This window comes from Cheilinus undulatus, linkage group 4 (genome assembly GCF_018320785.1).
Source record: "Cheilinus undulatus linkage group 4, ASM1832078v1, whole genome shotgun sequence".
NCBI classification, from domain to species: Eukaryota; Metazoa; Chordata; class Actinopteri; order Labriformes; family Labridae; genus Cheilinus; species Cheilinus undulatus.
In genome coordinates, this window is record NC_054868.1 from 31,192,026 (window position 1) to 31,206,598 (window position 14,573).

General features: G+C 38.7%; 1 protein-coding gene across 2 annotated transcripts in view; it reads left to right on the top strand.

The window, feature by feature from the left end:
* palm3 (paralemmin 3) overlaps positions 1-14,573 on the top strand; it is a 71,409-nt gene that overhangs the window by 39,015 nt on the left and 17,821 nt on the right. For both annotated transcript variants that reach the window (XM_041786222.1, XM_041786221.1), the window contains exons 2-3: positions 8,033-8,085; positions 11,873-11,953. In XM_041786222.1, coding sequence (XP_041642156.1) covers positions 8,041-8,085; positions 11,873-11,953 — 126 coding nt within the window. In that variant the 5' untranslated portion in view covers positions 8,033-8,040. The remainder of the gene's footprint in view (positions 1-8,032; positions 8,086-11,872; positions 11,954-14,573) is intronic.

A 14,573-nucleotide genomic window follows, 5' to 3' on the forward strand; every position in this document is an offset into this window, starting at 1 on the left:
GCGGTGGCACCAAAACATACGACACATGGTAGTTTTAAACTGTTTAATGGATCAGAGTCCATTCAACCATGATTTAAGAGTCTCTTTGCACATCTTCTTTTCTAATCCTCCCTGACTTGCTCCAAATGTCCGTGCTCTAAAGTATTTCTTGTTAGGAGAACCAGCACACTCATACCAAAGGAGTTGATTGGTTTAGTAGTGTCACGTATAGCTACTGCTACTGTAAATACAAGAAAAGCTGCACCATTTAAAATAGACTACCGTTGAAATGCTTTAAAAGCAGCCGCCTTTAGAAGAGTTGCTTGTCATTATTTGAATATTTGAAGAGAAAATACTCATGCAGCGTCCGTATGCATTGCTAATAAGCTGTCGCTGCATTTTATGCTTTTTTTTACATCATTCATCTGACTTACAGTATTGATCACTGTTTTTGTCCTGTACTTTTTCATTGCAAAATCCTCACTTGCTTCAGCCAAGTCTTCCTCAGCTACTGACGTCAAACAAGACAAGACAAAAGCAGGCAGCACCCTCTGCTTGTTTAGAAAAATACCAGTCAAATATTTCTGTGCAGTTCATAGCCTAAGCTAATTTTAGTCCCTGCCTTTGGATGGAAATGATCAACAACAAATGCACAGGAACAGTCCAAAACTGTCCCAACAACAAAACAAATCTGATATAAAAGGACAAAAACTATCATACAATGAAACACTGCACAACAGGAAGCTGGAGAATGCTGCTCTGATACACAATGGACTTCTCTCTACCCTCTGCAGCGTCTGCTTTCCTCCTCTGTCATCAGCTGTGGCTCCTATAGTCCTTTGTGTGACCAGTGTGTGAGTGTGAGTATGTCAGCACGGTGTTGGGAAGGATAAACTGGAAGAGACTGTGTATGTGGAAGGTCACACCACCAAGGTCAGATGGCCAACAACTGGCAAACATTTCTGCAAGACACAGCTTATTTCATTAAAGACCAAAAGCCTGTCAGTTTTAATGAAACAGAGGCTTCAGTCTTCTCCACCATCTGGGTTAGCATCTAACAGGTGTTACAGGTGAACAGGTGTCAGTAACTGTAGTAGGTAAGCTCTGTTCTCGGCCGTGTGCCATATTGTTGTTTTCTTCTAGTGATATAGTGTAAGCTTTAACAGAGGCAGAGCTCACGTAGTTTATTTGTTGATACCACAGCACAGGTGTGAGTTGTTGCACTTGCATTTGCTTAGTAGCGCAAGAGAGAGATGTGTGAAATTTCACACTTAAGGTGCAAAGACTCATGGTTAAAGTAAAGATTTAATTGAAAATAGTTCTGATTGGTTTTCAATTTTTGACAAAATGACGGCTGCTAGGAATAATCAGGTCTTTGCAAAAAAATCTGTTTTTTTACGTGTTTCTATGCACTTCAGTAAAAGGAAAAGCAAGTTTACATAATTTTGTTAATAATTGGATTTCTTTCCACGAGTACATGACTTAAAACAGCAAATAGTCTCAACATCTTTCAGCACACTGATGCAGCTGGGGTGTGTCAGCGCTGACTTATGTCTATGTCGATGGGTATTTGAACACCTCACGGCTCCAAGTCACCCCACCAAATAGGAATGGGCATTGATATGGTAATACTGTATCCTGGGGTATTAAAACATAGCCACAGTTTTGCGTTAATTACTGTCATGAAGATGGTGTGGCCTTGAGAACATGTGTCTGTCTCCACCAGCAGCACCACTGTCTGCGTGTGAAGATGCTTTAAAAATGATAAACGAAATCATGCCAATGCATTCAGGCCAATTTGGCAAACGACAAAACACACATATATAGCAGCTCATATATACTTGCAAGTCGTGCTCCCTAGCTTAGCACTGTGCTGGCACTCTCGCCTTCTCTCAAATCAAACTGTTAAACAAGCGCCGCTGATGTACTGTGATTCATGGCAACGTGAATTTAAACAGTGAAATTCTTCTTACTGGATGTGGATCAGTGATGACAGATGATCAGGTTTAGGCTGTTAGTAACCTCAGATGCAGCATGCTGAAGTGGCAAGTCAAGCACAGTTAACCATCAACAGTTTTAAATAATGGTTAAACTTATCTTTATCCCTTTTTTTGTGAAAAAGTTAATGCTTAAAAAAAAAATCCCCCCCCCCCCCCCACTCAAAGTTGTGTTTTTTTTTCAGACTCAAAGCATTTTGTTAAAGTTTAAATGCTTGCACGTGCACATGGGCAAACACTTGAATATTGTGGGTTTTAAACACCTAGAGGCAAACCGTATGCCCCAGTAAAAAATGGGGGAGGTTTGATGGAATTCACAGAATTAACAGATATCAACCAATCAAACCACATAACATTTTGAATGCAAAGTTTGATCTGAATCAGAACAAAGACAACAAGCTAAAGGTGTGAAAGCACCCTTAATGATATCCAGCAGCAGCATATCTGTTCTACATTTCTTGTAAATCTAGCATTTCTATATTTCCTCCCAGTCTAGGAGATAAAGGACATACAGATCCTTTATTTCACAGAGCATGAAATTTGTTTCAGCTCCTTCTCACAAAGTCTGCATCCCCTGCTGTTGCTCCTGCTCTCTGTTTGATATTCTTTTTCTTCTGCTCTCTTTGTTTACTCAGGCTCAGATGTAAAAAAAAAACACCAAAAGGAACCAGGTAAAAATGATAAACATGCACTAAATTAAACAATTATTAGGCAAAAATCATGGTGTTTTTCTGATTTTTCCTAATCCAAAATGGTCTTTTTCTGATAAACCGCACTGGATCTAGCTGTAGGGACCACTAGAGTAATTAGATTACTTCAGAAAACTGATAACGATTGAATTATTTGCATGCGTGTAAACATGGCTAAATGATTGAAAAATGACAGACTAAAGACTTCATTTTTTTGTTGCTGATGAAATATTGTCTAATAAACCTTCCTTTGTTTGACGTTTCAGTTTTAGTGTCAGCACATTTTTCAGCTCTAACTTGGATATTTTTTTTTTTTTACCAGTGCAATATTTTAGGCTAAAAGTTCTTCTGTAGGCCTAAAGATCTACAAGTTGCTCCTCAGGCTTTGGGAAGGTCTCCTTGAGCAAATGGTTGCCCTGGTTACAACAAAAAAGATCCATTGGGAGCTGAGCAGTCTGAACATTTTTTATCAGCATAATACAGATTCTGACAAGATTTGGATATCAGTCGATGCTGATTAAAGGATTAATGTTGAACAAATTTAACCTGCGGGATTTAGTAATAAATGGAAAAGGGTCATTGCATTGACCAGCTGATACCTTATATTTTGAGCAAAATTGGTAGCAAACACACAGACAAAATCTCCTGTATCTGTGTATCAGATTAAATTTCCTATTTAACACAGTAGATTTAATCTACAATGTTCCCTGTTCTTTCATTTTTTTTTTAACAATCCTCTTTTTCTGTCATCCTATTCAAGTTTTTCTATCACATGTCAAAGGTCTCCCTTTTATCAACCTGGATCCCAAACCAGATGCTACATTTCCCATCACTTTACTTCCCTCTCATCTCCTCTTTTTCTGCTGCTCCTCCCTCCTACCGTTTCCACTTTCTGTCTCTTAACTTTTTGACTTTGTCAGCTCCTCTTCTCTGCTCTCCTGTATCATGTCTAATTATCGAAGTCAGCATGCGTCTACAGGGAGCTCTTCAATACCTCCTCATCAAAGCCTGTGTTTGTGTTTGCTTGTTTATCTCTGGCTGCTATTCTGGGCGTTCTCCTGGATCCCTGATGAGCCTCGAGTCCCTGATCCCTGCGGAGGCTTATACTGTAAGCTGTCACTGCACCTTCAGTCATTCAAAACAATGCTAAATGAGATATACCTCTTTATCCCTTGTCTTGTCTCATTGCATGTGCTCATATACATCTTTCTGCTTTTGTATTTTTTTCCACCTTGGTTCTCTTCGATGCTGAGGTTGAACGATCTTCACGTCCCCTCTTCCCTCACCCTTATTCTTTTCTTCATACACACCCACAGTTTTATACTGTTTCATATGAGCTCTTTCCCCCGACCCACAACCCCAACAGACCTTAAGGGCATGGAACGTCTTTCAGGTGTTGGTAAGAAGAATTATTTTTTACTATGTTAAGGTACACCCCTGAAGGCCCTGTTGCTTCTCCAAAGATCTTTGGAGCAGCAACAATAGCATCAGCTCTACTGAGTTGCCTTCTGGGGAGAAATGAGAAACCTCAGTAGTAGAATACATGTGAAAGTTGGATGGGGACGCGGGGGTTGAAAAAGTGTCAGAGCTCATTTTTCTCTCATATTGCAAGTATCAATGTAGTTATATTGTTGGAAAAAAGCTGAGATTGGGGATTGAGTTTGATCCTCTTTTAAAGTCCTTGACATTATAATAGTTCCTCCAGTATTGATACTGGTGTTGGTATCCACCCCCAAATCAATCTTGAATGTGATATAAGTCACCATGAGTATGGTAATTAATGCACCAATCAAATACTATAGCCCTGGCACCAAAGGATTAGCTGGTTTCAGCAGAAGTATTGTGTGACAGTAACAACTGAGAATAAGCAGGGGAAGCCTGTATAAAGGAGCTAAGTGCTCCCATTCTTAGGTCTTCTCCACATGTAGGAGGGTGATTTTGAAAACAAAGGTTTTCCTCGGTTTTCAAAAATTATCCCATCCACAACCACTATGTATCTTCATCCACATGAAAATGCACGTTGACATTTTGTAAGGAGCACGCCATGTTAAAAGCAGTGGAATTTGATGAGGATTTATTCATTTCTATAGTCAAAGTCTAGGTCACTCAGACATGGCGACAGTTGCCTTGACATGAAAACTTCCCGTTTTAAGTACTTCCAGCGCATTCTGGGGGCTTCCTGGTTGATTGACAGTGACTATTTCTTGCATCTCCCTGGCATTATGAGAAATTGTAAAAAAAAAAACAAGAGAAAACAAAATATCAGTTTTCTGTTTAGGAATTATGCCTTATGATATGCCGTTTTTATAAAGCAGCATCCTTAATTCAAAACAAGAAGCAAACAATTGAGCTGGGAGGAGCTGGTCCAACTCGTCATTCTGTTATTGTTTTGGTTGAGAACCCCCTGGTGGCGGAATTTTAGATACTGTGTGATTACCGAACAACCAGAGGTGAAAAGTACCAGACTGTTATACTCAAGTAAAAGTACAGTTACTTGGGTTAAAATTTACGTGAATAGAAGTAGAAGTACTGGTCTATAAATCTACTCAAGTAAAGTAAAAATTAAGTCATTTGAAATTTAATCAAAGTAAGCCCAAGGGGCTTTCACAGTGACCTGACCTAAATGTGAAATAACAACAAGAAAATATAGACCTCCATCTAGGTGATTTATTATACTGTTTGGCCTAACCTAAAGTACAATGTAACAGCTGTTTTGGGAAAAAATTTGGAACCATTCTCTTACTACACCGTGTTCCAAATTATTATGCAAATTATATTTTTCTCTGATTTCCTAAATATTCGATGCAAATGACAGTATAATTTTCAAGTCATCAACTATATCATATAAAAATCATACTTTGGTTTCACTTTAATGTAAGTCCACTAGTATTTGCAAAAATGCCTTTTCTTTACATCTGAAAATATCGTAGGTATCACAGTTTCTGTAATGATCTAATGAGTGGGGATTAAATAGTGTGACTCGTGCTCAGTAATTATCTAGCTGATGCTTTCAATATCAGCTACACTATAAGGCTCATGTTTTTACAGATAAAGCATAAACACCTTTTTGTGATCTTCTGATCACGTTTGGAAGTTGAGGGGAATTTTGATTTTAAAGCATTATTCAGTGCTGGATATGACTGGTCAAACTAGCCCAGTGTAGCTAGCCTAGCTGTTGTAGTAACTGCTAACTAGGCTGGTGTCTTGTCGTGTAGCTGGAGGTTGGTCACGTTGCTGCAGTATTTTACCTTGTTTTTTGCAAAGCTTGCACACTGCATGACTCAAGTCCAACTCTAGACTTTCTGGTGTTCGAAAAGAAACCTGTAATAATCCAGTGTCTTTGCCTTCAGTCTTTCTGGCAGCATATAGACTTTCTCATCCATATTTGCTTTTACTTAAGCGTGCACTAACCTTGCAAAGCAGATGGATACGCCCGTTTCCTTGTTTCTCACTGGCGAATCCATCTTGCAAAGCTTCCGTCTAAACCGTTTGGGCCCGGTTAGAAAGTGACAGGACCAATCTGCAACGAGGGGCAGTACTTTCCGGCACAGCAGATTCGTGACGTAAGCAAGTAGAAGAGCTTAGTGTGGATGCTGCTAAAGAAGAACAAAGGGGGCACGCAGTGGTTTAAGGCGCAACCCATGTGCGCATGCGGCTGAGTTCAAATCCAGCCTGTGGCCCTTTCCCCATGTCTCTCCCCACTCTCTTCCCTGTTTCCAAATCTATCCACTGCCTTTCCTCTATCCAATAAAGGCATAAAAAAGGCCCAAAAATACCCCCCCCCCCCCCAAAAAAAAGAAGAAGAACAGCAGTGAGTTGTTTTCTTTTAAAAAATGACAAAGTCGTGTACTGACATGTCTGTAGTCGCCATGGTTTGCGTTATTCCTCGGTAGCTGCGGACACGCACCTTGGTCGCGGCTACGTCATGTATTTTGTTGCTCTGATTGGCCCGTAAAGATGTGACAGACAGAACATTCATCCAATCACACTCCGGGTTTTTTTCAAATTCTCTGCCCTTTCCCAGACACTTAGAATTGAAGGTTTTGCAGTTGGATGTGTGAAACAAATACATCTGGCATGTAAGGTTAAGCTTGCACTGCTTCATTCAGTTTTCAGCACCTACTGCCACCTGTTGTTTTTAAACTGCCTCAAAGGGGATGTGTCACAACTGCCATCACAGCATATGCAGCCATATTAATTCTGTAACATCTGTGTTGTTACACATATTTGAAAGGAGTGTGTAAGGATATACTACTATATGTTTTTTTAATACAGACATACTAGGTTTCCAGATAGGTCTAGCTACATTTATGTTGCTTGTATATGACATCAGTTACTGCAGAATATGTGTATAGAAAGCGTTTTTGTGTGTGTATGAGTGTGCATCAGTTAGGACACATTTTGCACTTCAAAGCTCTGTGATGGCGATTAACAACTGCCGCTGTGACAGTTTGGCATTTTTTGGAGAAATAGGGTGCTGTGTTGTTTAGATCTTCCCTCAGATGCTGCAATGGCTAAAGCACTTTTTGATGTGGGACAGAAGTCTTTACTCACCACATGGAACAGTTAGTGACAGGAAGATTATTGCTGTCATTGCATATAACTTTCAGTTTTTCTCTCTTTATTTATGGAAAAAACACCCAGTGCAGAAGTACATGTGGGACTAAAATAAGGGTTGTTTCCCTCCTGGGAAGTATTTTTTCTTTTTTACCGAAAAAGAAGGTTTAAAAGCAGAGTTATAGCTTGTGATGGCAGTTACTCACTAATGACTGAGCTGCTGTGAGCTAGTTGCTATGTATGACTCTCGTCTATGCTCTCTCATGTACCTCAGAGTTTTGGGAAGAGCTCAAATATTGTCCCATTTATTGTCAGCTGCATGGGAAAAGACACTTTTTCTACCAGCTGCCCGAGGCTGTGTCAAGGCAAACTGAAACGGCTTAACAGGAGTGCTGAGGGGATGAGTCTTTTTTTTCTTGTTGTGAGGGAGGTTATGATGTGGAGAATTGTGGGTCATGGTAATTCAGCAGGAAAAAACCCCATATCAACAAGACACTTGAGTAATGACGAGCTTTCCACACGGCAAAGCCTGAAGTCAGGCCATGATTTTGTTTTGTCTGTCATCAGCTGCCTCTGTATGCATAGGACTTATGGACAGACGAAGAAAGGCTGTATGTCTACTCACCCTTTAAGCCAGAGACATCTTTTACATTCATAAAAACTCTTTAAACAAAAGTAGACTACTACATAGAACAAACAAATATGACTAAAGAGAAGAAATAAAGCATTGAGTGAACACTGATCCCTTTGACTCGACTCTTATTTGTTTAACCCCTGACCTCTAACATTCAGCCTTGTCTTGTGTCACAGGAGCCAAGATGGATGAGACGGAGAAGTACAAACAGCGGCTGGAGGCAATTGCAGTGAGTCTACACACACATAAAGTCGCTCAGAGATATTAATGTTGCACTCTGAGGCACAGCTGCCATTGCTGTTACAGCAGACCAGATCTGAACACATTTACACAGACTGCAGAAAAGGGTTATTTCTGCTTATTAATGTCAGCAGTTTCATCAGATGAAGTAAGTTCTACTTTAATGTGCATTTGTTAGAATACCAGTTGGAGAGAGACCCCCCACACACTGTATAAAAGATAGATGTGTAAAAGAGTGAAAACAAATATCTACAGAAGACTGGTGCAAAAATAAGACACACTGCTAACAGCCATCAGCTCCAGGATGGGAGAAAAACATTATTAGAATTATTTTTTACTACACCAAACGCTATAAGTACATTTTTAATTGCACAAGAGACATGCTGGAGATAGTGTGGGGAAATAAATTTAGATCATGCTCATATATTTTGTAAATGTAAGAAACTTCAGGGAAGATTTAGCACAAGATTTGAAAGTGATTCTAGGATATGACTTACAGAACAAATTTCCAGTTTTATATCAAGGTATTCTGGCTGGGGAAATGTTAAATATGAGGGCCCATATTAAGTTTAAGTCTTGCTTCTAGCAAACAGGAAATGGTGCTAAAGGACCGTCCTATTTTAAGATACTGGCAGGAAATTATTAAGGACATACATGACATAGAAAGACTTCAACAACCAGAATTCACAATGAAATGAGAAACTGCTTACAAGGCACAAAACCCCTGCACGAATATGGACGTGCAGATTATAAAAACATCAGGTTTGGTTTAGATACCAATACTGATTTTTTTAATTGCTTCTCTTGGTGTAAGACTCCCACAATGCCAACATTTCTCTCAAGTCTGACCATGAAAACAGATCAGAGTTTGTCCAACAGGTCATGTCTTCCACCCAATAACAGATCTCTTCTCTAAACCAGTTTTATGTGGGCTGTATGCCAGTGTTAAATTGATAGGACTCAACAGATAGACATCTGCTACTGACCTCTGTTCAGTCCTCATGATCTGCAGATTCCTGTCAATAGGGCCATTATTGGCTGCTGCCAATGTTAAACCGATGCATCTGTGCATCCCTAATGAATGTAGAGATAACATGTACAGTTTACCAGCCCATATCCATCTAACTTCAAACCTACTGCTATAAACCTTGTATTTATCTTTTACAAATACTTTTTAACACTCATTTTGAGAAGACTGATGCTATACAGTACACAAAAGGCAAGAAAAATATAAAAATATTGGCCATATACAGGAACGTTTTATGGAGTTTTTGTATTGCACCAATGCTTGCTACAACATGGTATCTGCAATTTCTGCCCTGTTGGCGGCAAATTGGTAAATCATATGGCATGAACAGATGTCAGTGGCAAATATCTATCACTGGCATACAGCACACCTAATCAGGCATAACAAACTGTTATCTGTTTTTGTGGTCAAATGTGAGAGAAAATATTGGTATTGTGGTCATCTTACTCAGCAATGGTATTTCCAATTGGCTGAAATGTTATTCTAAACACAGATATTGGCTATAATTTTCACAGTCACTGAATCCTAAGGATTCTTAGGCAGGACAAAAAAAATATCACCTCTTCAGATCTGGAACTACTAATACACCCTTTAATTTTTTCCGGTCTTTATTATTAATTCACAGCACACATGCCTCTGTCAGTCATCTGTACATAGTTAACAGTTCAAAGTGCAGATTATTAACTTGAACCAGCCACTGGTCACATTAATTGCATTCAGAAAGTATTTAAACCCCCTTCACTTTTTTCACTTTTGTTATGTTGCAGCCTGATACTGCAGACATTTAAATTCCTTTTTCTCTCTCATTAATCTACACACAGTACTCCATAATGACAAAGTGAAACAGAGCTTTAGATTTTTTTTTTGCAAATTCAGGAAATTAAATAAAAAAACAACAAAAACTGTGCCTTGCAACAATCCTGTCTCCGAGCTCTGCAGGCAGTTCCTTTGACTTCATGGCTTAGTTTTATTCTTCATAAATATGAAAAAAAATCAAAAATTCAGTTTTCACTTCGTCAAAATAGGGTACTGAGTGTAGATAAATGAGAACAAAAAATAATTTTTTAATGATTGTAGCATCAGACTGATCTAAAAAAAGTGAATTGGGTCTGAATGCTTTTTGAAAGCACTGTATATCACCTATTCTTTCATCTCTCCATTGCGTTCTCCTGAAATTTAGAATAAACTGAAAAATCCAGTTACTGTACATATAAAGCAGCACATGACATTACCCCCTGTTACATTTGTGGATCCTCACTTCATCTTTTATCCACTGAGATCATCTAGTCTTAGCATTCTTTCTATTCCCAGCACTAACTGCAGATTTGAAGGTAATAATTTTGCTGTTTTTTAACCCCCACCCTCTGGAATAAACTCTGTTATTTGCTTACTTGCATATCTCAAGTTGAATCAAAAACTTGATACTTTTAAAAGTAAGTTAAAAAAACTAGTCTGAAAAGGACTGCCTCATATTGTTTTGTACAGGCATTGTGATTTAAGTGCAATGTGCAATAGTGAAGAGGAGCAGCATCAGATACGGACAATTGATTCAAATAGCTTTAAACAAAATCTAAACACATGGTTCAGTGATGGAGCTCTGAATGTATCCTTTTAGGGACTACACCAAAAGACATGGAGAGATAGCGAGAGCAAGGCAGACAGGTGATGTCCCTTTTATAAACTGATGCGTTATGCTGTGGCTGCTCCCTTTTTAATTTTAGGCTTACTAATGCTTTGGTTTTGTTTGCAGGATAATGCATTCCTTCTGATACTTTCATAATCACAAGCCCTAGCTGGAGTTATGCTTCCATTCTGTGTGGAAATTCTAGTTTCCAATAAAAATGTTGTGATTATGTTTTGGCAAAAAGCAATTTAGGGTGCTGCATTTTTTCTCCTAAAAAACAAATCAAAATCCAATATTGCTGCATAATATTTCCCAGGAATGGAGTGAAAGTGACAAAATTAAATTTTTGAGATTGAATCAGGTTATGCAAACTGCTGTGTCAGTTCACTGCCAGTCAAAGCAAGAGTATGTTTAGAAATTATTATAGGTCAGATGACAATAAAAAAATGATTTATTAAGGCAGATTTATAAGTCAGGGCCCAGAGAGCAGTTTTTTCCCTATTAAAGTTGTTGAAATGGAAATGTTGTGTGAAAATTCTTGACATATTTTTAAAAAGTTATTAATTTGTAACTCATAACCTCATTTTTGTTCCATACAACCAGTTTGTAAGGATCAGTGTTAAAGTAAGTTTTAGGTTTGTTGCCATAAATGCAACTTGTCTACTTTCTTCATAATTTCAGATTTGTCTGCACAGAGAATGAGTGGGTAAAGAGACTAAGCTCTCTAAGCTGTCTGTAAGATCTAAATAATTAATTGAATATGCAATGTTGTAAGCTGGGGTGTCTCTCTGGTCTCAACACCAGGTTGTTAAGGGGATAGCTGCTCCACGAATTATGGGATGTAGAGTTTACCTATTGTGTCCACAGTGACGGTGTCCTTGTGACAGATGGTTGTCCAGGTGTCCCTGTTTAACACTCATCCAGTGATGTTTTATTCACTGCATCTCTTCCCTCTTTGTTTCTGTTGATTAATTCACATACACTTGAGTCTGTGTCTGGCTCCTGCTCACAGTTGTCACTAGATTCTTCTCTTTATGTGAATAAGATTGTACCAAATTATCATTTGTCTCCCCTCACTCTGTCTTTGAATTTTCTCACCTGCCCTCTTTCTTTTTCCTGTGTCAGGAGAAGCGCCGGCTGCAGGAGGAGCAGGACAAAGCCAGGAGAGAGATGGAGGATGAGAGGCTCAGACTGCAGCAGCTCAAGGTCTGAAACATTCACAGTTTGATCTAAGCTGTTTCATTCAGTCACCCACACAAACACACAAGTGCATGCATCCTTAATGTAACTGAGCTAAATTCCCCTGCAGACCCATTTGATCTTGTTAGCAGGCAGATATCTTTAACATTTATTTCCTTCTCTCACACACACACATCCTCTCACACGCAGACAAACACAGATGAACTGTACAACCCTCTATACTTCCTGGTTTTGGCCTGTTACTCGCAAGGTTGAATGCAAGCCTTCCTTTGCTGAAATTAGTTTTTATGCGAATGTTTACACACTCTGCAAGCTACAGAGCCGCTCTATTGTTTTCAAATCATTTCCACACTGGCGTTCCCACTTCCTACCCCACTGTGTTACACTGCCCCGGGGCACATTCCTCAAATTGTGTGAAATTTTTTGAAGCATGTGTTTGCGCACATGCAGGTATGCATGCTTGTGTGCTGGTGTAGTCTTGCAACATGCTATTTTGCATGTTATTTGTGCAAGTATCTGGGTTTCTGCAACATCCCCTGAAACTGAATTGACTCTTTTAGATCAACATTCAAGTTGCATGAGGCTTCAGAGATTAATTTTAAATGATCGTATCATAGCTTTTATTACATTTATTAGCTCTGACATTGAGTGTAACCCCAGGGTAGATGTAAGGATGTGATAAAAGGGCGGCAGCAGCTTAAACACACACTGCTCCTGACCTGCAGGAAAATCTAAAGAGGGCTGTGTCCAGCGAGCTGAAAGCAGAGAAACAGAGCAGGTCTTGTTCTGCACTGCAGGAGAAAACACAGAGATGATTTTACAGTAAAGAAGTAGCCACTGGCTAACGGTTGCCAGATTTTTTAAATAAATGGGGCCATGGGCTGTAGGGGAGTAAGCATGCGTACATAGCCTAGTTTTACACAGTAAGAAAACACATAGCAGCTCTGGGGTTTGGAGCAAACGGCAACATAATTATGAAAAAAAAAATCTTTTACAAGATTAGATTTACTCCTAGTTCCCTGCAGACAGACTCTGTTTATTTCCGGTTGTCAGGGTCAGCTACAGAACAGCGTTCCTCGAGCTGGCAAGAGTTTACTGTCTTGCTCAAGGGCTGCACAGATGCTTACTAAAACAAGCACTTGAACCAAGGTCAGCTCATCACAACACAGCTCTTATATGTACTAAGTCTCCCTGCAGTAACTGTTATAAGTCCGGACGTGCAGGGAAGCACTGTTGGTTTATTTAATGCAGTGTCTGTGTGTAAATATTAACTGTTTCTGACAGGTTCCTGCACTGCAGCTGGCAGCATTTCTAGCAATTGTTGTGCAGTTGACTTTGAAATAGAATATATTTAAGATTTGCAAACAATAGAAAAACATCAGTGGTTTGATGTATAGCAGGTCTGCTGTGATAAGACTGGCTAATGGCACTATAACCACTATCATTCAAAAATTACAGTATGTTGTGAGGTTGCATAAAATTTTGGATAAAAGTATGGATACTTTTTGGATACCACCCAGGCTTTAAATAATATGTATCAATTATTTTTATGTTTTATGATTAGGGATAAGTATAGAAATCTGGTACAAACATAGCAGTGGCACCAATGCATCCAGTACCTACCGTAACAAATTAACACAGATTTTTTTGTTTCATTTCAGTTCCTTGTTATCCCATCATGATAACCGTCACTCAAAAGGAAAAGCATGAAACACGTTGTAAAGAAGTTACAGCTCTTTCATTTACTTGTATGTGTTACTGGAATCTTATTCCTGAATCATTTACTATACCAAGACAGCTTTTATTCAGTTGCTGTCTTTTAAAACACTTTTTTTTGTTTTGTGATTCAGGCATTGCCTAGGCACCAGCACCTTTAAAAAAGTATTTATTGTGCACAATACCCAGCCCTATTTATTAGAGGTGGGAGAAAAAATAGATTCTTAGATGCAGCGTGATGTGGAGGTGAAAAATTCTGAATCAGTTTATAAATGTCTTATAATCAATAATGGAACTCTGACACGTAGCCCATAACAGCAAGATTGAGATTACCAGTTGTTCATCTGTGAAAAAGAACATTTTTATGTTTGTAACTTCAGATATGTTACAAGGAAAGGATGCTGCTACCTTTGGTTCAGTGCGATAGTCAATTTCCAGCTTACACACGCCTTCCATTAGAGGATGGTGGAAATGTGATTTATCTCTTTTTTTTTTGTCTGAACACAAATGTAATATTTTTATTATGTTTGACACAGTGAAAACAACAGGCATAATTAAAAAAAACAAAAACAAAACAAGTGCATCAAAAATGCATCAATAATCGATTAAGAATCGAACTGTAGAATTTCCCTCAGAACTTGACGGTAAAAGACAGATACCATTTTAAAACTATTTACCTTCATAGGAAATGCAGGCTGATTTCCTTGCTTTGCTCCATTTTACTGAAAGGTTTGCCAAAGTCTGCTGAAAATTAGATGTTACAGTTTGCCACAAAGAGCCCTGTATAGCTGTGAAAAAGATAAATCATATATTTTTAAAAAACTGTATCTGATGTGCTTCTCAGTGCTCATCACCTAAATGTAATTATAAAAAGTTTTTAAAAACACATTTGTTAAACTGTCACATCAGT